General features: G+C 34.3%; 2 protein-coding genes across 2 annotated transcripts in view; both read right to left on the bottom strand.

The window, feature by feature from the left end:
- Window positions 1–609: 609 nt before the first annotated feature.
- LOC123558392 (glutamate receptor 1-like) lies at window positions 610–20,558 on the bottom strand. The gene is made up of 10 exons (XM_045350273.2): window positions 20,523–20,558; window positions 20,016–20,126; window positions 17,674–17,883; window positions 15,494–15,849; window positions 11,648–11,846; window positions 9,720–9,967; window positions 9,003–9,111; window positions 5,559–5,696; window positions 3,334–3,462; window positions 610–2,901 (listed from the first exon to the last, which is right to left on the bottom strand). The coding sequence occupies exons 1-10, from the start codon at window positions 20,556–20,558 to the stop codon at window positions 2,827–2,829; spliced, it is 1,611 nt and encodes a 536-aa protein (XP_045206208.1). The 3' UTR covers window positions 610–2,826.
- A 36-nt stretch (window positions 20,559–20,594) lies between these two features.
- Window positions 20,595–26,746, bottom strand: part of LOC123558391 (glutamate receptor-like) — a 37,014-nt gene continuing 30,862 nt past the window's right edge. Inside the window, exons 4-8 of the mRNA XM_045350272.2 lie at window positions 25,339–25,550; window positions 24,742–24,795; window positions 24,180–24,317; window positions 21,130–21,312; window positions 20,595–20,711 (exon numbers count right to left, since the gene is read on the bottom strand). Of these exons, the coding sequence (XP_045206207.2) occupies window positions 20,595–20,711; window positions 21,130–21,312; window positions 24,180–24,317; window positions 24,742–24,795; window positions 25,339–25,550 (704 nt within the window). The remainder of the gene's footprint in view (window positions 20,712–21,129; window positions 21,313–24,179; window positions 24,318–24,741; window positions 24,796–25,338; window positions 25,551–26,746) is intronic.

A 26,746-nucleotide genomic window follows, 5' to 3' on the forward strand; every position in this document is an offset into this window, starting at 1 on the left:
TAAAGCATCAGCATTGTCAACCGAAGAAGCCATGACCAATCACAGGCAGAACAAAGATGATATTATCCCCTTTGTTTGCGTATACAACCCATCCCTACCAAACATTGGTCAGATCCTTAATAAATATTGGGGGCTTTTTGAACTATCTGAGAAAAGCAGTGTACGCAACCTGGTTAAATGCAAACCAATTATTGCTTACAAGCGACCTACAAATCTTAGTGATATCTTGGTTCACAGTAGCCTGATGTCTTCGGATGTAAATGGTGGTGTTCTTAAATGTAATAGAACACGGTGTTCTCATTGCGCTAATATCACTGAATCTGTACAGTTTACAAGCTCTCAAACTTTAAAAACTTACGATGTTAAACAAAATCTTAACTGCATGTTTGAAAATGTTATCTATTTAATCACATGCAAAAAGTGTAAGTTACAATATGTGGGACAAACACATCAGAAATGTTCTCAAAGAATGAACAGCCATAAATTTGATATCAGACATTTTCCTGATACTCCTACAAATGTAACTGAACATTTCAATTCTGAAAATCACTCTGTTAGTGATTTTTCTTTCATGCCAATCGACTTGGTAAAAAATGACTGGTTTAGGCTCTTGAAAGAGACTCGTAGGATTCATACATTGAATACAGCCTGGCCTCATGGCATGAATGCTAAAATATTATTTTAGTCTTTCATTTTTTCACACAGATTCTTCCTAATGTATTTTTGCATATAAGTTAGTTTTCCTTGCCTGTATTAATATTATTTTTGCTTTGCAATTTTTGCAGGGAATAAGTATCTATTTTTGATCCTATACTATATGTGAATATTACGCCAAAATGGGTAACGTCTTTTGACGTCGTCATTGACGTCGTACTTTCCTGTGACGTCATACTATTTTGTTATTATACTCTGATGAAGTCCAATGGACGAAACATGTTAGTTTTGAAGTAAAAAGTATATTTCTGGAGTTAGTTCTTCGCTTTATCTATTTCTTGCAATTATGTATGCACATTCCATGTCAAACTTGTTGGAAATGAACGTGTAAATAATTCACCCAAACAGTGGGTGAATAGCTTTAATGTCAAAAATGGCAAGGAATAATTAGGAAAATGTAAGAAAATGTTTCACGAGAAAACTGAACTCTTTAATGTTGTCCATGCCGGCTATTGTGATGAAGACCAAACCGCACCCTTTTAGTTTACGTCACGCTGTACTAATCATTAGCTCGACTATTCAGAAAAATTGTAGTTCTATTGGTGCGTCGGCGTCCCGATTTATGTAAGCTGGTATCTCAGTAACCACTTGTGGGAATATATTGAAACTTCACACACTTATTCACTGTGATAAACATAAATTGCACAGGTTCCATAACTCTGTTTTGCTTTTTTACAAATTATGCCACTTTTTCGACTTTACATTTTTGGTTAAGGTTTTATATGTAAACTGGTATCACAGTACCCATTTACGGGAATGGATTGAAACTTCACACCTTTGTTCATTGTTATGATCTGACAGGCAGTGCACAGGTTCCATAACTCTACTTTGCATTTATACAAAAGTATGCCCCATCTTTGACTTAGCAGCTTTTTGGTTAAGTTTTTGTATGTAAGCTAGTATCTTAGTACCAGTACCCACTAATGAAAGTGGATTGAAACTTCACACAATGTCCCATTGTCATAAGCTGATATGTGCATTGTACAGGATCCATAACCCTGTTTTGCAAATTTACAAACTTATGTCCCTTTTGCGACTTTAATGTTCATTCAATTGACAATGCTGTTGAATAGTCGAGCGTTGCTGTCCTCCGAAATATTGTGTATTTTTCAAAGGTCCCCGTTTGGCGACTGTCATCGCAGTACGTCATTAACTAGTTCCGTAATATGTTCCTAAAGCAAACGTTAGTTCCGTATTGGTTTTTATGTTAAACGTATCTTTCAATTTTTAATATCATCTTTATTTCATATAAAGTTCCTGTATTTTAAAAGCAAAATGTAAATTTCGGAAATAAGAAATTCATGCTTAGATATTTGTTGAAAACCAAGGTGGAAGCTGATATATTTGTTCATCGTTTTACAACCGCCTACCTGCAGAAATAAGAAATTTCACGTAAAATATTCTTAGTGCCTTAGTACCTTTAAAAGATTCTTGGAATGTATAACTTTAAAAGAATGCCGATAACATACACTTATCAATGAAGATCAACTATTTGAATCAGTTGTATTTTTACAAACGTCCAAAAGGTTTTGTGACTAGAAATAAAAGTTATTCTTAAGACATGCTATGCAACTGGTTCTCAAACACTATTAAATGACAAAAGACATGTACGAAATAAGTTTACAGAAAATCAATGCAGACATATTTACAAATCAAAGACGTAAAAATATGAGCAAGTCTATGGTTGAAGAATATAAACATAAGTTTGGCGACCAGTCTCCAACTGGTTTGCAAGATTGATCAATGACAAGACTGCATTCTTAGAAAGGGATCAAAACTCAGTTTCATAAACTTGCAGTAAGACAGTTTACATATGTACATGTACATTGTACCTGATTTATGATTTATTTTATCAATATTTTTCTGTGTTTTGCATTCCATTGAGTGCTGAAATCAATCTCAGTTATACACAAGTCAGTATGAGAAGTCATTCACTGGATTAAATATAAAAAAGAAAACACGCCAAGCTAAACAGTATAAGTACACTTATATTCCGTTATCTCGACAGTTGTTCCTGTACAGCATCTTCCCATACTGACAAAACACATCTAAACCTTTGTCAGTGTCAACATAAAACAGAATAAAAAGCAAATTAAAATTCAAAGCCGTTCGTCACGTGATGTCATCATCCAATGAAATTATTTTGTCTCCATGATTGTCTTCTTCAAATTCGATTAAGTGCGGCTCCTGAAATTTGATTAAACAAAGTTAAGATTATTACTCAGTTACAATTAAATTAAGATTTTTTTTGGTCCGGGACAAGGTTTAAAAGTGCATATTGTTTATGTGATCAAATTGAAAAACTGGTATGACTCAACTCCCTGTAAGACGCTTTACATGCAACAATGACTAATATGACTTGACTTCCCGTATTTGATTTATCTCTCGGTTAACCGAATTTATCACTTTTTTTTGGTATATCCTTTCACTTCGTGGAGGTACACGTACTGGAATATCTCTTAAACAGTAAATTTTTCCCATTTATGCATACAAATCATTTAATTAGGTGACTGCGAGTCACACACAGTCAGGTATAATTTAGACTATTATTTATTTTAATAAAATGCCCTATGAAACAATCACATGAATATTTTTATATATTGTAAATATTTGTTTTACCCCGCCGTTACTCGTTGTGTAGGTTATCACAGGGGTTGTCTCAATATTAACTCTTTTTGCTGTCGGACGTCTGTACCGTACATCTGGATGCTCATGATTGTTCAGTCTGCTGTTTATTGTATAAGCATCCTTTAAAAAATTAAAGTAACATGGCTTTCTATAAATATTTTAGACTTACTGTTAATTTTTATTAACTAAACAAGTGAAAGAAGTATTGCCATGCAATACCAAGTCCCCTACTGGAGGGCACCTAATTTTCTCTACTGTAGTATAACATAATGAACTGATATCTGTCAATAATGTATAAACAATATTGTACTATATATACAATATGTTACAATAAAAACACTTGGATTAAAATTTGCATATATAAAAACCTATAGTTGTTTTCATATAGCATATTTTTTGGCCGATTATCAAAAAGGTATCATAAAAGATATTTGTTGAAAAAAAAAAAATATATATATATATATAAAGTCCACACAAAACTCTTTACCAGGATGAGATAGGTCAAAATACACCTAAAAATTGGATGTAACACGCATGTTTACAACAGAAAACTGGTCTCAATTTTTCCTTACAGCCTATAATAAATAAGTTACAATATAAGCTATTTATAGTAAAACAAAGGAACATAATTCTATAAATAGGACTGCCTCGTGGTTTTGAACATTTGTACCAAGTTACATCAAAATCCCTCCATGCATAAAGAAGAAATGCTCCGGACAAAAGTCATTCTTGAATTTGGCATTTGACCTCGAAGTGTGACCTTGACCTTAGACCTAGGGACATGGTTCTTGCACACAACAATCTATCTCATGATAGTGAACATTTATGCCAAGTTACATCAAAATCCCTCCATGCATGCCGAAGAAGTGTTCTAGACAAAGTCATTTTTGTATCTGACCTTTGGCCTCTATGTGTGACCTTGACCTTCTATCTAGGGACCAGGTTCTTGCGCATGACACTCCGTATCATAGCGGTGAACATTTGTGCCAAGTAATATTTAAATTCTGTTTTGCATGACAAAGTTATACACCGGACAGGAAAAATGTCCCATTGACCTTTGATCTCCAAGTGTGACCTTGACCTTTAAGCTAGGGGTCTGAGTGTTGCGCATGACACGTCATCTCATCATGGGGAATATTTATGCCAAGTAATATTAAAATCCCTTAATGGATGACAGAGTTCTGGACCGGACAGGAAGAACGTCCTATTGACCTTTGACCTTCAATTGTGACCTTGAACTTTGAGCTAGGGGTCCGGGTTTTGCGCGTGACATGTCTCATCATGTGGAACATTTGTGCCAAGTTATATTAAAATACCTTCATGGATGGCAGAGTTATGGACCAGACACAAAACAGACCCTGTTCATGCCGAGTTAACATTTGATTGCCAAGTGTGACCTTGACCTTTGAGCTAGGGGTCTGAAAGTTGTGCATGACACATTGTCTTATTATGAGGTACATTTGTGCCAAGTAATATTAAAATCCCTTCATGGATGACAGAGTTATGGACCGGACAGGAAAAATGCCCTGTTGACCTTTGACCTCCAATGTGACCTTGACCTTTAAGCTAGGGGTCCTGGTTTTGCACATGACAATTCGTCTTATCATGGGGAACATTTACGTCAAGTAATATCAAAATCCCTTCATGGATGACAGAGTTATGGACCAGACACGAAATTGCGGACGGACGGAAAAAGACAGACAGAATGACGGACGAACGAAAAAACGCATTATTATAGTCCCCGAAACTGGTTTTCAACCAGTGGGGACTAATAAGTTAAATACAAAATCAAATTCAATAAAACCTTACTGACAGACTTGCGTGGAAGTAAATGAATTTATAAATTGGTGGGTGATAGCAAAAGAGGTCCAAGGAAGAGGATAAAATATATCAATTTCTATTTTATCAAGACTTCATAATCTGTAACAAGTAGTCAGGTCAGATTTGATTTACCTTAGGATTTTATTTTATATGCTTGGAATGCATTCAGGTATTACTTTACCTTAGGACTTCCCGTTTTGATTGAACATGGAATGCAACCAGGTATTGTATTACCTTAGGGCTTCTTGTTTTGGTTATTACGTGTAATGCAATCAATTCTTGAATACTTAAGGGCTTCTTGTTTTGAGTTTTGCGTGGAATGAAATCACGTGTTATTTTACCTTATGACTTCTTGTTTCGATTTTTCAAGTGTAATGCAATCAGGTATTTTTTACCTTAGGCCTTCTTGTTTTGACTTTTGCGTGGAATGCAATCTGTGATAGAGATATTATCATTGCCAAAACAAGACCACCAATCAATATGTGGAATATTCCTGACACGTTGCTCAAATTCAGTGCATTCTTTCCCTTGTCCTGTAAAAAAGAATACAAAGATATAGATAAGTTTGATGACAACAATGTGTAGGTTATTGAATATGACAGTTACGTATAGTTCGGTTTTGAAGTCAGCGATGTTTTTGTACTTTTTATAATGGAACGGTCCGTTATTTAGGCACGATAGTGGCTCTTACCTAAAAAAAACGCTTAGTAAATCATGCTGATTTCCCTTATCGGCAGTCGAGTCTATAAATTGAATTCTCAAACATCAAAATCAAAATATAAATGTTACTGTTTACCAACAACATACTATTAACAACATTTTAAATAATACATGAAGATACAATCATTATTGAAATCGGTATAGCTGTGTTCTCATATATCTTAAATTTGTTACACGAATCTCATCTGTATGTTAATTGCTAATACATCGTGTAAACAAATAAAATAGTATTAATGATAGTCGCAAGCATATGTGTAATGTCACTTTAAACAGGAAATTATTGATTCGGCGACAACTTTGATATTGATATATTATTTAACTGGTACCTCCAGATATCTTTAAATCGAAATAAATATTGTAAACAATTAATGTAAATTATACCACAGTGACAAAACTGCAATGTCCAAATAAATTATATGTTTTGAATTATTTACACGCTTTCTGATGCAGTGCCAATTATACAGTGCGATATGTTATTTTTAGTGTCATACGAAGACTTGTAAGCCTCAAATAAGCATTATATTGAACTGACGCCCGTTTTAGGCTAATCATTTGCGTAAACAGTTTGCTTATTTACTTGGATCAGACGGTACAAATGACTGAAATTTGTACTTTTATGTACGGTCTTGTCTGAAAATAGATTATGCCAGACTGGTTAACCTTTGCAAATCTTTTCCCAAGAGATAAAGAAGAACGAATTCGAAGACTTGTCTTTGAAGAAAAGTTATTATATATATACACTGAACAAAATTGAATTTTATGAGTAACAAATGATACTATTAGCTGAAGGTTAACTTTCGGCCTTAAGTAAAACCTTGTGTAGAACAATAATAAATACTGTTTACCTTTGTAATTGAATGTACAGAATAAAGCCTTTACTTTCGTGATGTATCATGTCACATTTTGGAAAAAATGGTTAGGTTTGGCGTTGAATTTGATAATTATTAGTAATGACTGATCTGGTAATGTTTGAAATACCTCTTTTCATGCTTGTGTGCGTCTGGTTATGTCTGGTAATAAAAACAACTGTCAGCCGCTGTGTTTGGGAACAATATTCGTTGTAATGACGCTTATATAATATTGATATACATGTGCTTTCATAATGACCCTGTAATAGACTTGGTGTGTCATATTAGCTCGAGGCAGCAGACCGAGGGCCTATATGACAAGTGAAAATCTATTGCCGGATGACAACACATGCTCACTGAAAATTGTACAAACAGATCACTTTGAAATGTTTAAAATGAAATACCTATCAAAGGAATATTTGAGCATGCCTGGAAAGTAAACACATACAAATGTAGATGATATTCATAAATTTTCAAAAATACGATATTTATCCGTCACTGAAAAAGGAAACAACCAATATATTAACAAACGCGTATCATGAGTGAAAATATCTAGTTATCTACCTTTGTAGTGTTAGATAAATATTATATTTATGGCAATTATTACACGATTAAAGCCGAAAATAAGACCGGACTTTCATGAGAAAATACGGAGCTTTTTAGTGTGCGAAGCAACATTATGCGCAATGATTCATAATATATTTATTTGTCTGCACCGCCACCCTCAGAATCAAAATTAATCCATCTCGATTTTGACATTTACGAAGGGCATATTTATAAAACAGGCATGTCATTTAAATATCAGTAGGTACGCGGGACCTCCAAGTAGGTATTTGCAAGACATTTTATAACGGAATTAGATAAAAATCGCTTGTCTGGAATTTCAATCATGAAATATTGGATCTGAAAGGGACCATTATTGAATTCAGATCATCGGCACGGTTATCTGTGTTCTGAATCAGAATTAAACCGAGACGTTTACCTGATGATGATAGGTAATTGCAACAGTAATAACTGAACTTCGAATAAAACTTTAAGTTCGCTTAATCAGCAAATAACATTATGCTTAACATTATATAAAATCATGTTCAAAAACTAAGAAGGTTAGTGTTCCTTATCATTATGACTAATTTGCTATTATAGTACATCATTGACAGAGGATTCCGAACAGAAAGATCCAGACCTAAACACAGTTTCAATTCTGACCAAAATTTGTCTTTTATCAATAACAATATTTCAGCAGTGTTATATTTAATTGTTTGCTGATATTTTCAGTTGTTTCAACCTACACCATGTAATAAATTGTATCAAGCATTCGTATTTTTACAGACATTTAAGTAGCACTTGCAATAAGACATTCTCGGAAATAAAAGTTTAATGCCTGGTCATTACACAGTTCGTAATACCCGGTAATTACAGTCTTGTCAAACAATGTTCATTCGTGTATAATAATGCACTGACTGGAGCGACTGCAATAGGATGATAACCTGTCTTGAATGCCAGGAGTTATGTCTACTTATGATGCATTTGTATAATGTATTCCTTCGCAATGACTGGTTTCATGTTTGCTAATGTTTGGTAATTATTTTTGTTTGCGTCGCAATAACTGGCGTTATGTTTGGAAATGAATAGTTACAGACATCATGAACCGTGATGCATGACTTTTAAGACATTATCATAGAGTCTTTCATTTGAAACGGTGAAATAAATTAACTTCATAATTGATTAGATGTATTAACAAAATATTGATAATTAATTAACCTAACACTAAACTTGTTGATATGCATGTTTAAATACCGAGCATTATTTCATGACATTATTTAAGAGCAAAGTATACCACACAAACATCAGCCTCAACGTTCTTTTACACAAGAGCGAAGCATTTTGTGTGCTTCTAACTAGAACTGCTACTTCATATTTACATGTTTTCGGAAATACGGTACATCCTCTATTTCGTAGCTTTCCAAATACCAAAGTTCAGTCGCTTCTTCGCATTACTGTGATGCCGAAAATACGGCACAATTGCTAAATTATAACATTATTGTGTTACCAAAACACGGTGCAATCTCTTGCTCGTTTTTTTTTTTCACAATTTCTAGTTTAAGGCATCATGAACATTTTGTTTATTATTTTTAATTTCATCAAATTAAAGTAAAACGTTCTTGAATTATTTAACCGGTTTGACTAATTACAAATGACATAGAATAAGTGTTATTTGTATGAAAACTTACCGAACCGTCTGCATTTCCTGTTATTTGTATGAAAACTTACCGAACCGTCTGCATTTCCGCATTCACCTTTGCTATACCACCATTTCTCCTCCAATTTATGAAGAACTCCCTTTTCTTGCAACTCTAACACAGCTATGTTTATTTTATTTCTGAAATAAACACGCCAGATTTAAAAATAAAACTAAGCAATCCAACAAATGGCAACCACATAATTCCGTTCAGAATTACCTCGTTTTATCCGATTTTTTCATTGCAGTTTTATATGCACGGTTGTCTTAAATTGATAAACTGTTGACGAAAGATAAATTCATGTATCAGAATAACTTTTGGCAAGACGCAAAAATGAACGTAAGTATCAAATAAGGATCAGAAACTTCACATTTTATAGGCCAACGTGGCATGAATACAGCCCAGTCCGATTTTAGATAAACTATCAATAATATTTCATACCTAAGACATACATTGACGTCAAGCTGTTTCAAGATGTATTAAATGAACCTTTAGCCTGCTGGCGGCAAATATTTCTGCCTTTGCGACCAGTGCAGAACAAGATCAGGCTGATCCTAGTCTGCACTCTTCGCTATCAAGTCAGTAAATTTTCAGCAAACACCCCTTCAAATAATAAATGGTATTGCCAAAATTGAATGATGGACCAGTCAATTTTAGAAATTTAGCTGGGTAAAGGTTAAAACGTAATCAGTTTATAACTCTTCAGTCATCGTATGTCATAACTATATAGATAAAAGTAGCGACTAACGTCAAATCTGAATATTTTGGCATTGCTATGCCGTATCCCTTCTGATCTAAATTTCGCCCTACTTTCATAGTTTTGCATGGCTTTCGTTGATTGTAGAAATTATTGCTGGAAGACTCTAGCAAGAAGGCATACGTGTGCCGTTCATTAATAACACGCTTCCATCCTTCCTCAGGAGTATCCACGTACACTGAAGGAATGGCGTCCTCCATCACAGTATACATTTGTCTATATGTTGGCACTCTTGCATCCTGTGAAAAACAAATCATACTGAATAATGGACTGTGTTAACTATATATGTGTACCAATCATATTTAATTATGACACATTTAAAATGAAGCGTATCCTTACAAAAACAAACAAGGATAAATATCAAACAGGGAATGCCATATTCCAAAAAACGCAGCCTCCCCAAAACGAAACTCACAGCACGATGTGCACACTACCAACACATAAACACTCTCATACAAAGCAAACACGAGGAAAAAACGAACAATTAAAGGAATACAGTGGGGCACCGACTTGGTCCTGTCCCCAACCTCACTCTTATGCCCAAATTGTTCCAAATACACGGGACAGTTTAAATAAAAGTAATCCCCGCCAAATGAGTCGCTAACACACGCAATGGAAACAAAAATGCATGGCATGTTAAGGACGTACTGATGAATAAGCCCGATAAAACTTTGTATATCTTCTGTAACCAAATCTATAAGAAAATTCTTGAAAGCATGGAATGCAAGCAAGCAAACTGAAACCAGACTTGGCTTGACAAAGTCTGTTCATGAGAGAAAATTAAATGTGCAACACCTTTCACGTATCTTCTAGTATCAGCTTCAGCGAGTTTTTTTCGTAGATATGATTATAATGAATGTACCCAATCAGTAAACAGAACCAGAAATGATAATAGCGCCGAAGATAAATAGGGGACGACCCTTTGCTGCCATATGGCACTTAAATGCTGTTGCGAAGATCCGTCGGAAGTAATTGATGCAACTTAACAAATAAATTGTAGGTTCACTTAGATCAAGTATGTTCATGAGAGGTAAATAATTGTGTAAAACCTACTATCAAATAGTTATTAATAGTTATTATTGGCTCTTTTTTTCTGAATTTGTACAGCATCGCAAAAGAAATGAAATTCAAACATTTCAAAGTATTTACAAAATTGAATTCTTTATAATTCAATGACTTATAAAACAGTCAGTTGCGTAACAATTTTATGACAGGATGCATCTGAGGAATATATGACTCTTGAGCTGATAGGGCCTACAACGCCAAGTTAAGGTCACAGACTTCAAACTGCTTGACCTTCACTGATGTAGGTACAAGCCTCGCTTTTGTCGTATAATTCTTCATGTAAATAAGCCATCCAGCTGGCTTACGCAATGTCGGTTGTTCTACCCAGGTGCACGCCCATGATCAAATAATGCCCGGAAGGTCACCATGTGTCTTCCTTCACAATGAAACACGCAATAAGACCTATGACGTTATACCCAACAAAACGTGGCCGTTGACTGGTCTGTAAGAAATTATTGTTCCACTTTCAACGACAACCATGTTGTATACGATATCTATAAACCCTCCCGCTTAGCTCAATTGGGAGAATCCGATCGTGAGGTCTTGAGTTCGATACCTGCGCGGGCCTTATGTTCTCCATGACGATTTGATAAAAGATGTTGTGCCTGAAATCATTCGCCCTCCAATTCTGATTCATGTGGGAAGGTTTGCAATTACTTGCGGAGAACAGATTTGTACTGGTGCAAAATCACAGAACACTGGTTAGGTTAACTGCCCACCGTCACTTAACAGAAATACTGTTGAAAAACGGTGATAAACCCAAAACAAAGAAACGATATCTAGTATACCTTTTCCCTGTTAGTGTCCAATATCCGAATTTTGAACAATAATATTCCACATAGACATTAGCGTACCTTGAAAAACTGATACGTTGCCCCGCCTCTCTGAATACCATATTTTAACTTTGATTGTTTCACTAAGTCGTCTACAGAGTTGATGGGTGTTGTTAGTTTTTCAAATGTAAGGAAAGCTGCCAGATTGGCTGTATATGATGATATGGTGATTAATGTGAAAAACCACCAGGCACTTGCGAGAACACGACCTGAAAGCGATCTGAAGTGAAGCAAAATATCATGTTGGGCAATATAGGTAAACATTTTGATCTTCTGGATTGATATATGTCCCTACAATTCTAGTATGAAACACCAGATATACACGAAAAGCGGCCTGAAATAAACAAAATTAAACAATGTAGCAAAATCTAGCTTAACCTGGGTTGGTTCATACATGAAGAAAGTTACTGTATTGAAGCTTGCAATTAAGACGGGATCTTAGACAAGAGGGCCATGAAGACTCTGGATCGCTCACCTAAGTAATTGGGCCTACAACCTCTAAAGTGTTAACAGACTTTTCCTTTGATTTGAACGGGTGACCTAGATTCTGACCCCACATGAATCAGATTCAAACATGGCGTAGAGATAACGAAGATAAACACTCTGACCAAGATTCATGAAGATAGGAATAAACAAGTATGGCCTCTGGAGTGTTATCAAGCTTTTCATGCGAGTTGAGCAACTGATCTTGTTTTGACCCACAGAAACGGATTCAAACATTGCGTGAGATAACAGAAAACACTCTGACAATTTCATGAAGATAGGATAAAATTGGCCTCTAGGATGTTACAAGCGTTCCATTGCGAGTTGAGCAGTGATCTTTTTTTCACCTCACGTGACCAGTTTCACATTGTTGGGTTAATCAAGACAAACACTCTGATCAATTTTCATTAAGATAGGTTCAGAACTGTGGCCTCTACAGTGTTAACAAGCTTTTCCTTTGATTTGAGCGGCTGACCAAGTTTCAACCTTGGGCTAGAAATCATCAAGATAAACATTCTGACAAAGTTTCATGAAGATGGGGCCATAAATGTGGCATCTAGAGTGTTAAAAAGCTTTTATTTGATTTGTGCGAGTGACCTAGTTTTTGACTCCATATAATCCATTTTCAAATTTGGCCTAGGAATCATTTAGATTAACATTCTGACCAAATTCATAACGATAGGGTCATAAATTTGTCCTCAATAGTTTTAACAAGCTTTCCCTTTGATTTTACGGGGTGACCTAGTTTTTAACCCATATAATCCAGTAAGAATATTCATGATAAACATTCTGACCAAGACTGACCTCTTTATGGCTGAACATTCCAAAAATAGAACATTTTGCTGCTTTCAGGGCCAGTAACTCTAGAACCCATTAATGATTCTAGCCATTTTTTGAAAGGAACTGAGATCTTATTGTGACTTAAGTTGTGTGTAAGTTGGTTAAAATCGAATTTAAAATGTCACTTCTATCGTGTTAACAAGGTAAATATTTGGCTCTTTCAGGGGTCAATCAGGGGCCGTAACTCCGGAACCTATGATTGGATCTGTCGGACTCATCATGGAATCCAAGATATATTGTTGTTTAAGAAATTTTGCAAGTTTGTATCAAATCAAACCATAGATAAGATGGCTGCAAAAGCCAAAATATCTAATTTTGGCTCTTTAAGGGGCCATAACTCTGGAACCCATGATGGGATCTGGCCAGTTTTCGAAAGGAACCGAAATATTATGCCAATACAAGTTGCAAGTTTGATCAAAATCAAATACAAAATGTGGTATCTATCGTATTCACAACAAATTGTGGACGGAAGACGGACGAAGAGTGATTACAAAGCTCACCTTGTTACTACGTGACAGATGAGCTAAAAAGAAAACATAGCGGTGTAAAATAATAGAGTTATGATAATAGTATTCGATTTCGAGCTGCAATAATTACATTACATAGAAAGTTAACATATTTGTTATGATTTAAAATGTTTGCTGCTTTCCCTAATAAAGAAATCATGATCAGCGTTGAGCATTTTAAAACGCAAACATGATCAGTCAATAACATTTTACATACGAGTGAAAAAAGAAAGGCCAATGCAACATGCCTTTTTCACATGCGTGATCCTTTTATATTGATAGTTAATGAATGAAACACAAAAAGGCCTACTTCCCTACTTAAGCAAAGCTTACCTCAGAATTAATGTAAACATTACATTTGTACACAAGACCTCTTAATACTACCAAAGCTCAAAGCATATCAGTTTCGATGACATAAAATAGAAACAATCAGAAGTTTAAAAGAGAAAACAAGTGATTAAAGTGCCGCTTTTAAAGCATTTAAATCCTACCGTCTTTTCTGTAATCAATCAAATGATTAATGTTAACGTATATTTCTTCCAAGAACACAAGCTTTGTTTCAGAATATACTGGATGAAATTTGAAAAGAGCATGTCTTTAGATTAATAGAGATCAGATAGCAGGTGTTAAAGCAATCTATTATAGTAAGAAAGCTGGTTCAGAGCAAATATATTGAAATTCGTTGCCGGTAATTACTTCTTTGCAGGTCAAAATTCATTTAAAGGTAGTATTGTTCAGAAAATTGTTTTCTTTTACTGATATCCGTCGTAAAGTCTGAAATATTACAAAATCAATCATATGATCGCAAAGGCCGTGTAATATCAAATGATATAAAATATCTCGAGAATGAATATAGTACTGACGTTAAAATGTTGATTTACGACAGAATCATATCGACTTTCCAATGAATTTTATTTTCATATGACATGTCTAATATATCATTAAACACTATTGTTTACTAACTATAGCGTTATCTGCCTTCTTAAAAATCTCGTTTGTAACCTGGAAGTTAGCAATATAAAATTGTACGCGGACATAAATATTGATAATATGTATAGATAAACAATATATTACGTTATATATCATATTCATACACGTTTCACAATATGAACTGTTAAGCAACAAATAAAAGGAAATACCAAATGGAAAATGCATCAGTAAGAAAGTAATATCTTTTAAAATCAATTGTTAGATAAAGACGATAAATTAGCGGCACATCACTTCTGTAAATCATAATTATATTGATGATGGTAATATCACAATTAATGACGTGTTCATATGCTTATCAAGCGGCATATTTGTAGAACTTGAATACATGTAACATTGTTACTTCCAATGTTAAAACCGAATAATAAATCAACCGATATAGTCGAAATTCGAAGTGTATTCCAACTTATACAGAAAGGCCCCGCTTAAGAGGGCCTGCTTTCATTTGCATGTTGTGTGTATTAAAGAATTATAGTGTACCATTAACGTTTTAAATAAACAACAAATATAAAGCAACAGGTGGTCGATATTCACGGGTGGTCTATATCACAGGTTGGACAGTACTAAGTAAAACACCGACAATTGAATGATCTTAAATACTGATTAATGATACTAAATGCAAATTGAGTTTACATCATAATGTAATTAATTATTTTATTTTATCATTTTACGTTCTTGTCTTTAAGTATGTTACGAACGGAACATAGAACCACTATGTACTATTCAATGATATCATTGTTCAAATAATTAGATGGAAAATGTTTTACTCACACACCGTAATGAAAACCTCAGTAAATTGTAATCGGCATATGCTGTTACAACAAAACGACAAGTTGAACATGCATTTGAACAAGTGCAAAAGCAGAGATTTCGGCTACACACTGTCTGGTGAAAACTTAGCAGTAAACAAAAAAAGCTGTAGAAAATATGAGCACAGATAGCTCTGATGAAAAATAAATGAAGAATGCCATGCACTCAGAAGCTGATATCAACCCAAAGATATAAAAGATGTACGCTAAGTACGGTTAAGTTAAATCTTAATTGACCGCACCTTGGGAAGATATCAGGGCCCTGCTGCATGAGAGCACCCAACGAGAACCATAAGGTATTTATAAATGAGAAAGTATCTGACGGTGCTGTATCTGCGCCGGCATCTTCATCCTGCCACTCGTATGGACTAAATCGCCCAACCATATACAATATAAAGCTGACGGCGAAAAATCCTCCTATGATTAAGCCCCACACTTGCAGCGACAAGGGGTCCATAAATGAGAATACTCCAGGTTTCTCCCTCTCTGGTTTCTTTATCATGATCGAGATCCCGGTGTTCATATAAGGTTTTGTGAAGTACACGGCTTCTTCTCGTTGATGGGTAATCGTAAGGCTTGCCAAGGCGATGTCAGCTTCCTATAAAAATAAAAGAAAATATTAGATCATTTTATCTAAGCAAAGTCAGATTAAAGAGTTACGGAAATGAAAATCCAGCTCAGTTGTAACGGTTTATGTGGAAATGAGACCTTTTCCATCGGAACATACAGCCAACGAGACAAAATTCTTGCATGCCGTCTTCTACGAATAAAAGGTATACCATAACGTAAATGATATTTAATCATCATTTTTCCGTTTTGAGAATGTTCATAAAGGAAAATTTGAGATAAGGCCGTTGCAAACTCAAAGTAACCTCTTATTCTTTTTAAATGAGCCGATCCAAGTTATATCGTTTGCTTGAATAAAACACAAGGTACATTTCAAAATAAAAATCATATAAAAAGATCGTAATCTACTTGAATTACTGAAAAATAGATCAAAGTCTGACATATTTTCCTTATTAGAAAATCCTTTGAACTTTGCTTAAGAACGTACTTTCTAAGTTAACCATTACCTTTATAACACAACTCCATCTACGGAAGTACCATGTCGGTTTTAGGTAATATAATCGTGTCCATGTGCAACAGATCATTAGTTTATTGAGATGTGTTTTTGTTTAATGTGTTATGCACTTAATTATAGAGAAATGAATGCTGCTACTATATTATGACTGCGAGTGTATCTATTGTGTTACGAAAAAACAAAACAACACAGAAGAGAACATAATTATCAATATCAGTCTTGAATGTTATTTAAAGAATAGTACTGTAGACAAAAATAGAATAAATCCTTTTCTGACAAAAAGCATTGCCACCAAACGATCTAAAGCTTCATTTGTATCTAGTCTGGTACTTAGATTTCGGCATTTATGATAAATTTATATAGGGATGTTCAAGCAAATTAAAACAACAGTAAACAAACAATTGTTTGTCAAGGAATAGATTCAACCAATTTTCAAGACAAACAATTATCTTTCTTAGCACTCATAAGTACTGAAAACTTTCTGCGCATTCCGTTTGTGTTAATGCTGTAATTTGAAATCTAATTTATAGTGATGGGCCGACAATCGGCGACAATCAAATATTCGTCGGCGTTGCAGTCATGATCGCCATCGCCGACTTCACTTTTCCCTGACCGATTAATTACTTGGCACCCTTAACGGATAATTTAGTTGTTTCTGATCTTTTTCTTTCTGGTATTTACGGTTCTCTGAGCCAATTACGCCAAGGGAAACTACTCTACTTAAAATGGCTGCCTCCAAAGTGTCGAAAGAATTGATGTCACCCAGATTTTGGAAGATATATGGCTTTTACAAAATTAAGCCGGGAAAACCATCAATCTAAACTCTTGACATTAGTATGGCAGTATGCATAGCATGCCGTAGGACTTACGCAAGCATATTAGCAAAAGCATTTTCAATTTTTGATTTTGCGGGATTGAAACCATTCCAGTCGTTCAATAAGAATTAATAGATCGTTAATTCTTTTTTGCTCCAAATTTTAATTTAATAACACAATATCATTGGATAAGTCCCTGGTGAAATTAAGACGAGTACCTGATTTGAAGTTTACTATCTTCACAAATATTTTACTTTTATGCTGTTTACTTACTCGTATTTATGATGGGATACAATAGGAATAGGATATTTGATGTCTGTGAGATTCCTTTCTTAAGTAATGACATAAAACATACATTGTGAGGTGAACTTATAGATATGCAACTAGAGTAACCGATTATCCGATTATATCCGATTAATCGAATCGGTTGACTTGTCCGATTATGCCGATCAATCGATTGGCAAGTCTAGCCGATTTGCCCATCACTACTAATTTACTTAAAGTCAGAAGTATTGAAGAAACTAACCCCCCTTTTTAATTCGCCGATGAGACCATTCCATGAATCGTTTTCGCCTTTCGTGCCATACTCTGAATCATTTACAAGTTTCAAAATGTAGGTAAAATTCGCCATCTCAGCAACTCCTTTAATCATATCTATGCAGTACCCCTCAAAACGATCATTGCCTACCCATGGCTTTCCGTTGTCTGACTTCTTCTTCTGTACAAAAGGTTCATTCTGAAACGAATAATAATATTTCGCGATACAATAAAATATCATATGTGCATGTTTCCCGTACAGCTTACACTACACGAAAATATTTTCATGTGACTTGTATAACAATAAACGGGAATTAAATATTCTGCTAATCATACGCTACTAGCAATTAGAACTAGACATGCCACCAGAAGTACATTACCCCATTCCTAAAGAATGTATTAAAATTTCAAAAAAATCAAAAAGCAGCATCATCAAAATTATCAATGGTAAACAAGAATATAAATTACAACTACAATTCTGATAATATCTCATACAATTTTAATACGTGACTAACGTAACAGTATGATGTCATATATATTGCCGTTTTAATAACAAGATACCATTTTCAAAATTGAGATAATCGATTTGTAAGTATTGATTCATGTAGACAGACAGGCCCAGACTGGGCTGAAAATATTTGAGCCATTTTTACGTGGTCGGTAGTCGGGTGGGTGTGCGGAGGGGTGTTCCTTTGAATTGCAGTCAGATTTTGAAATGGGCATTGTGGCAGGTTGTTAAAGGGCAAATGTATCAAACTGTAAAGTGGCAATATGGGGGGAGGGTGTGGGAGGATACCCCCTCCTGCAAGTAGGGTTTGGGGTATCACCAAAAGAAAATTTTGAAAATGTACACCCTTGATACAGCCTTTGGTGCGGTTTCTAACTGAAAATTTTATGCTTCAATTTCTAAATATTACCTAGATTCTTTTTAGTATGCCAATATCCAAAGTATGAATGACTGTCACTTCATACTTCTACTTTAAGGTCATGCCTCGGGACTAGAATATAAGTCTGATATAGATTCTATATATGTGCTATAAAAATAAATTCTAGAATCATTTCTGTTACCATAATTAAAATTTCATAACACAGCTCGATATTTATCCAAAATACTATAATCGGATACGATTACAGTTTTCTTTTCTTTATACCGCCAAAATCTCCAGTTTCAACAATATGTTTTACAAATTGTGATGATACGAAGACAGTTTAGCAGCAATTGGCAGTATCTGACATTGAAGTTTACGGTGAAATTACCTCTGATTTAAATCATTTCATAAAACAGTTGTTTCGTTCCGTCAAAGCAATCTAACATAGACGATCTACTTTCGATTTCAAAAACTACAAGAAAATACAATTTAATGTTTCGCCGATTGTTTATTTCTCGAAAAATAGGAAATAAAATCATTTTTAAAATCAGTTGTAATTAAACAAACCAGTATGAGCTTCTTCTCCCGATAATTTATCAGCTTAATGACTGCAAATTTCAACCCATGTGGCGTTGTTATGAACAGGTCACGTGTGTTCGCCGACAAGTGCCCAGAATGTAGTTAGGATTCATCCGCGAAGTCTCGCGGAAGAATTAACGTACTGCACATATCTTATTCGGGTCATTTAAAATGAAGATGTCATAATTTAATTTCATCGATGTGCTAAACTCTTTGATAAGAGACATTCCAATGCTTTCAGAGGTACCCGACTCAATAAAATACTAGCAGTATGTTCTGGAACTATATTTTGTCTTTCGCTGGATGTTACGCAAGCTTGGTAAGCCTGCGCAATTCATGAAATGCACAGCGCAATAAATTTGTTATTTGCGCAATGATTTTAAAGATTATTTTTTGAAACGGACAGGGTAACTAATGGAGAAGTTGGCTAAAAAGTTAATATGCAGTTTTATTTTAATTTGTGAACATCATATTTGCTATTTTGTGACAAAAGGGCATTAAATTAGTCACCATAATCATATGCGCAAATGTATTACCAAATCCCGCTGAATCGTTATGCGTGTTTATGCTTAATGAGTTACCGCGGAAGAAAATACGTGGTTTTATTCGAGTATTGCACAATTACACTTCATAAATTTGACAGATTACATCGAATATTGGTCATAGCAAATGGGATTGACATAACTGAACTTCATCCGATCAATGAACTCTTTGAAATTAGAGACAATCTTATGGAACTACATCAATTCGCTGTGTTGTGAGGCCATTTAATGTGAATGAGAATCGGGCGATAGCAAAGACTCGTCAAACGCTTTCAGCGTTTAGCCGACTCAAAAGTAACGTCAAAACGTATATTAACTTAAATCTGGACAATAATACTGACTATAATAGTTGTGACGATTCTAGTTCTGTTATGTGGTTTTTCCTCTTTGTGATCGCCATCAGATTGTACTGCAATATCTTTTAGTCCTTTCCCATGCTCCCAGTATCCAACCTATATGAACATAATATTATGCTGATTTTCATAACAACATAAGTATATGTTGCTTTCTCCTACAATAAAACCAGTACTGTTTGTATTTCAGTTCTTGAAAATATCATTTCAAGTGTTACACTATTATGGAGTAGAAATGTATCACGTAAGCCATAAGACTGTGACATGTCACTGAGATTACGCAAAGAAATCTTAATCTTTGGTAGGATTATTATTTTGGTAATCACTATAACAGCTAAAAGAGTCTTCTTACAGAAAGTACTTGTAAACGAAACACAATTCCACACCTATATTTTTTCAGTCAGAGATAAAACGTTAATTAAACTTACATGTAAAACAGACAACCATTTACCAATATTCGAGGTAGTCAAAACAGTATGTTAAATCTGCATTTACCATACACAAACCATTTTCTATATCATGCGAAAGCATTTTACAAAGCTATACATATATTGAGGACCAAATTTCTTATCTTGCCTTTTGAATTGGTGATCTATAGCTTAAGTTGAATATATTCAACTTGTATCCTTTTCTGTTTCCATATTCATCAAAAGCTATTTTCCCCGAAAGTCCCTCATTGGTAACCTGATAAAAAATGATGACAAAATTTTATTATACATGAAAGGATGGTATAAACAAGCATTCATTTAACGAGTTAAATAAACTTCTTATTTTGATTATAATTTTTGCTCTATTGTTAGCTAAATATATGTTAATTACATGCTGCTTCCGCGTACCTGAGATATATATCTAATTTGGAGAAAGATTACTCTTCCTGTCCTTAATGTGTAAAAAGAAGCTCTATGATTTATCATGTAATTACTAGCGTACTCAATAATCATCAATGTATATTTGGAAAACCTGTCTATGCTCAAAAGCAACACTGCTAAGAACTTAAGATCTAGCTTAAAATATCGCCTTTTCGCAAAGAAGGATCAGAGATACATTCTATGTCTGCAACCCCTCTTTCTATTATGCAAAAAGTATCTGAATGATAACATACGTTTAATATATAGTCTAAAATGATATGTCCTTGCGGTAAAGATTTGATGGGGTCCGAACTACATTCCATGTGTAGGTACATTTCTCCTCGTTTAAAACCTAGCAAATTCGGTTTGTCTTTACTGATTCGTACGAGGGCTGTAGTTAATACGGCAACGGCATCCACTGTCAATGCAACTTCTACCTGACAAATAAAAAAGAGGGACCGTCAAGACTTACTTGAGTAAGCATACAGCAAATTGAAAGCATTCTGTTTCAATGCGTCTGTTTAAGAGACGTAATGGAATGAGAAAAGTCAAGCACGGTTTTAGCACCGTCTTACGCAGAACTCTAATTAACGTCAATTTATATATAAAAAAAAACAACAACAACAACAACATAAAGTTAAAAATTGTCAGATTGAATTCTCAAGCCCAAAGAAACATTGTCAGATGGTCTTCATAATACCAAAATCCCAAAGAACTCTAGATTGGGAATCCATTTTGACCTATTTTAACTTAATGGGTTTTTCTTTTGGCAACTTGGGTATCATTACTATCAAAACTTAATGAGTGTCAAATTGAATTAAAACTACATAGAGGGTTTTAGTATGTTTGTATGAATGATGTTATCACAATGGTCATTACAACATTTTGGTCATGCTATTTATAGAAAAAAATAGACACAACCTTAATTAAGACAAATCCTCTATAATTGCGGCAGCAATTAAACTTTGAAGTTTGCACTTAGCTTTGAATCAGTCGGTTACAAAGTTTAAGAATAATGCATCTGCGAACAGAGTCATTTACCGAAAGATTAGTACATGATGTAGATACTTTCCCCCAAAACAGCAGGAGGGTATGATATCAAATTTCAAGCAGCTGAATAATGTTCTTCTATAGTATACTAATCGTGCTTAATTGCGATTTGTAATTAGGATTCTAATAGATGTAATTAGACATTCTGCGTCTCCTTAATTGCTAATCAATGCTATGTAATTCCTTACCATAGTCAGCTTGAATCGGCATGCATTCTACTCTATTATCGGAAATTTCCAAATAACATGTGACTTGGTACCACTGAACAATATTAAGTCATTATATAAACATCCAAAACCTAAACAATGTTATATAATCTAACTCCATATAACGGACTAATGTTAATTTATCAGGCAAATGAAAGCATCGCTAAGCATGTACTGCTTATATTTCTAATAGCAAAATTCATTCTCTCCTGCTGTTTGACTTTTGATATATATTTTCTCTTAGTAGTTTCTTGTATTTTGCTAACATTTAATTTGATTTTCAGTCAGCCCCAATTCTTAGTTTTCCTTTAAATTTAATACATTCGGAATGTGAAATGGAAATAGTTTTTGAAGTTCCATATGTCTTTAAATTTTATGTTAAAAACAAATGAAACAGCTATCCAAATAGATGCTATGCATAATTATATGGTTAGAAAAGCGCTACTTTTTATGCTGCACATGAACTTTTGCAGTTAGAGTCATAAAGGGGGGTAATAAAAACAAAAGATTCAATAAAATATTCCATTTCGCTCATCTGTATTCAAGCTTTTGACAAATATAGGATTTAACACGAAATTGAGAAATTTTGTGTTCATAAAGAAGAAAGTGTCGGCCACATTTTAAACAAAGGCATTACGAGCATTCACGATAAAGATGATAGAAATTTATTTTAATACTGCTAGGAATTGTAACATAAATTCTCTTTCTAATCGCTCAATCAGACATTGTCTTTGTCTTTTATTCTCAGTTGTATCTAGCTCGTTTTTTAACAACCCTAAGCAGCAAATGAAAATGGACCAATGGGTTTAGATATTTGGTATCAAACAATACACACGTCATATGAAGAATATCTTTCACTGGAAAGAACGCCAACAAAACAAATTGATACTAAACGCCCTACCTGGATTTAGTGTTATTATATTTTCTCCTCCAGCCGGTGCCTGGGGGCGTGAGGGGTGTTGCACTTTCCATTACCTCTCATGAACAAACCCAGTCAAACAGAGTCTGCTATCATTTTGCTTTGTTGCATTCTATCCTTCCAAAGTCTTCATATAGGTTTTATTGATTGAGTCTGTTCATTAAATGATTTTAACCCTTAGCCTGCTGCAGGCGAATTTAACAGCCTTTGCAAACAGCTTGGAACCAGATCAGACGCCGATTAAATCGTCGTCTGATCAGGTTCCAAGCTGTTTGCTACTCTGACAATATTTCTTCCAATTTTGGAGCAAATTGAATGAACTTTACAATTTGAGCAGACGACATTTCCAGCAGACGACAATTTATCTATCATGCTAAGGGTTAAATGTGCAACAGACCTCACGCCCCCTTGCACCGGCTCCAGCGGTGTTCTACGATACAGAAACAGTCAATGGAGTTGTAATTGCTACCAATAGAACAGAAATAATGATAACAATACAGGGAGACTATTTAAAGACGTAAAGTGGCTCTTAAAGACTGTTGTTGTGATACATTAATAAATGAAATAAAGTTTCTGTTAGAATGTTATTGATTTCGATGCATTCTTTGAAAGAATACCATGAATTACGCCATCAGTTATAATACGTGTTTTGGATTACGGAAGATACTCCACCGGAGACGAAAAACCGATTGTAATTAGTTTGATAAATACACCGATCTTGATCACAAGCTGCGAGAAAAACGTGAAGTCAAAGGATGATGTTAGAATTCATTTGACAGTTTAATGAAAAAGTCTTTAATTTATTCCGTTTTTCCATTATTTCAAGCACAGTGGGGCAAAATATCCCGATTCCGGAAGACATTATTTTCAGACGCGACTAATTGAAATCGTTTAACGTAGAATTTGTTGTCCCTGTCGCTCACTTAAACACATTTCTGTTTAAGATTGTTTCAATTTTTAGACTATAGACTGGCAAGTTATTAACAAGGGTTATATCAAATGATATCAGAGTGTATGTTCCAGAGTTTTATTAGTGAATTGTTTACTTATTAGCCCATTCGAGCGTTAAATAAACCACTCATTTAGCACAAAGTGTGGACCTCGGAATCGTATAATAAAAGAATAGTACCGATGGTTGCTGGTCGGCCTCCATTAGTTCTGTAAGGGCCCTGTGTCTGTGAGTAGCTTTAACTAACTGGAAACCTGTGATGTTCACACCTCCGTACGTGAATGATTTCCACAGGTCTCTGTTCATACCACTTATATCCTTAAAACATAAACAATTCAATAAATTAACTAAAGCTATTTAGAGAATTGTCATTGGCAAACATCCATGTGTATTTCAGTTGACCATGTTAATCTTTTTAGCTGTGAAAGTTTAACCAAAGTATACATTTTAGAAATATTTCTGTCAGCGTAAATTCATTAAAACTGTGCTTTTGATTTCTTTTAAGAAATTTCTTAGCCTTCTATTTGCTTAAAGATTTGAAAAAATCAGAGTTTAATCAGAACATAAGTTAGAAAACGAAATTTGAACCAAACGTGCAGAACTACCTTAATGCGGCGACAAATTATATGGTATACCTTGACAAAAGAGGTGCTGGTTAAAATATTCAGGACTGTAACCTTAAACAGTAGATACACTTTTTAGAATATTGTACAGGAGAGTATAGAAAAAGGTAAAAGCTCACCAGCGTTCCTAGAAGATAGTGATAGCCGTCTCTGTTCATGCCGACGTCAATTATCTATAAATATAAAACAATGGCTAATTTTTTTGTCTTAATGAATCATTTTAGCTTTTTATTCTTAAAAATAAGTTACGGTATTTGCGTCTAACGCTATATTGTTTTTATATTTTCAAATCGTACAATTATCACACCAGACCAAAAATGACATGTAGGTTAAAACAGGAGATAGATCTCGTATAATCGAAATGTTAAACAGAAACATAGACATGTCTATTTGTTGTGTTGGTTGCTATAAAATGGTTGGAGACTTAAGAAATCATGCAACAGTCATACATACCTGTCCAGTAAATAGGTCAGAATGCGGCTTGTTAAGCTTTAAGTTTCATTGACGTAATCTAATTGTATCCGAACAAAGCAAGAACTTGCCTTCTTAATTTTCAGCTCTTCTTATATATACATACGTTTCATCTATCTAGCTTTTTCCTCGTCATATGTATATTTACTTTGGCTATAATCTATTTATCTATTTATGCATTCTAACTACACGAGTTCTTCTCTTAACTGTAATATCGTCTACTTATTGTTCAACTATGTACAGACCTGGCTCATAAACCTGTCAAAGTCTTGAATTGAGTATAGATCTACGACAATCCTCTTTGTATTGAAGTTGTAGTTCCTGTCTAATTTCCGGAGAGTTTCCCGGCAATTTCCGACATCCGGTATACGTATAGCATCTATCAGAAATTGCTGTTTTCTTCCGTCTACAAAACGGTCGCTGAATGCCAGATAAAGTTTCTGCAGGCGCCATAAAGCTGCAAAAATAAAGTCTAGTAGTACGTGTATGACGACTGATAATTGGAATCCAAATTGCCTCTTGTCTTTTAGCAGGGTTATTGCTAAAATTAGCCGATACACAGACGAAATTTAAGTTTGTAATTGATGACGAATCAACAGATATGTTTTTCATATTAAAAATTGTGTCAGTTTATTTATTTTCTTGCCCGATATCCTTAGATAAAAAAATCAGTTGATATTTTCATATGGAAATAAGACAAAATTTATCCAGAATCTATAAAGAAAACAATTCGCATATGTTTGCAGAAAATACCGAATCGATAAGATACATTCTTATATGTTTAAAAGAATTTGTATTAAGTTAAACTTAAAAGTTAAAAAAACTATTCAAGTAACTTCATTTTATGAGACCCTCATTTAAACAGGTTTTGAAAACGGAAGTGTGTTCTAGTTTGACATCTTAACCGTTTTTAAGTTATTAATGTTACTGCCTCACTGAAATTCACGCATCTCCGTAAATATGACACGATGCCCACCAAATTATATAATACATAAATTTGCAAATCCTACAACCATCCTAAGCGAGGAAGACACAGCTACGTAAGTGTAAGTTATAATTTAAGTTTACATATTTGACAGGATTGTATAGTCTGCCAATATCTTGGGAAAATGTGACTTCTGATGGCATTTTTTGTTAATGCTCGGATATTAGTATTAAAGTGTTCCTTAGAATCGAACATGAAATTTAGAAGGGGCTGTCGCCTTCTAGTGTTCCTCATTACAGTACAATGGGGTCAAAGGTCAAATAAGTGCATTTACAAATGAACTATGCCGCTGTGCACTCGTTTTATTTTCATATACCATCTGAATTGGTTTAAATACTGTGTCTCAATGCCTTTTACTATTTTGTAAACAAAACTGATGATAATATATAAAATATGTATCTAATATATATAATATTATATATAATATTATATAGAATAATATATATCTGGGGAAAGTGGCATATGATGGCAAAGTATGTTTTACTTGATATGTTTGCTAATCTTTATATGTGAATGAACTAGTGAAATATTTTTGAAAATGTTGTATCATATGGTTATTTCAATGTTATTTCAAGGTCACAGACATTTCAAGGTCAAAACTGAACTTTTAAAAATGACTTCTAAGTTATTAACAGTAGCAAAATGGTGCGTATATTAACAATATACAC

The sequence above is a fragment of the Mercenaria mercenaria genome, chromosome 5, assembly GCF_021730395.1.
Source record: "Mercenaria mercenaria strain notata chromosome 5, MADL_Memer_1, whole genome shotgun sequence".
In the NCBI taxonomy this organism is placed as follows: Eukaryota; Metazoa; Mollusca; class Bivalvia; order Venerida; family Veneridae; genus Mercenaria; species Mercenaria mercenaria.

Excerpts from the sequence above, each read along its gene's own strand:
- LOC123558392 (XM_045350273.2), bottom strand. The coding sequence starts at position 20,558 with ATGCTTTCGCATGATATAGAAAATGGTTTGTGTATG. Across the intron at positions 9,112-9,719 it reads CCAAAATATTCAGATTTGAC|AAATAAAATAAACATAGCTG; the intron begins GTTAGTCGCTAC and ends TGTTTATTTCAG. Across the intron at positions 2,902-3,333 it reads ACACAACGAGTAACGGCGGG|GAGCCGCACTTAATCGAATT; the intron begins GTAAAACAAATA and ends ATCAAATTTCAG.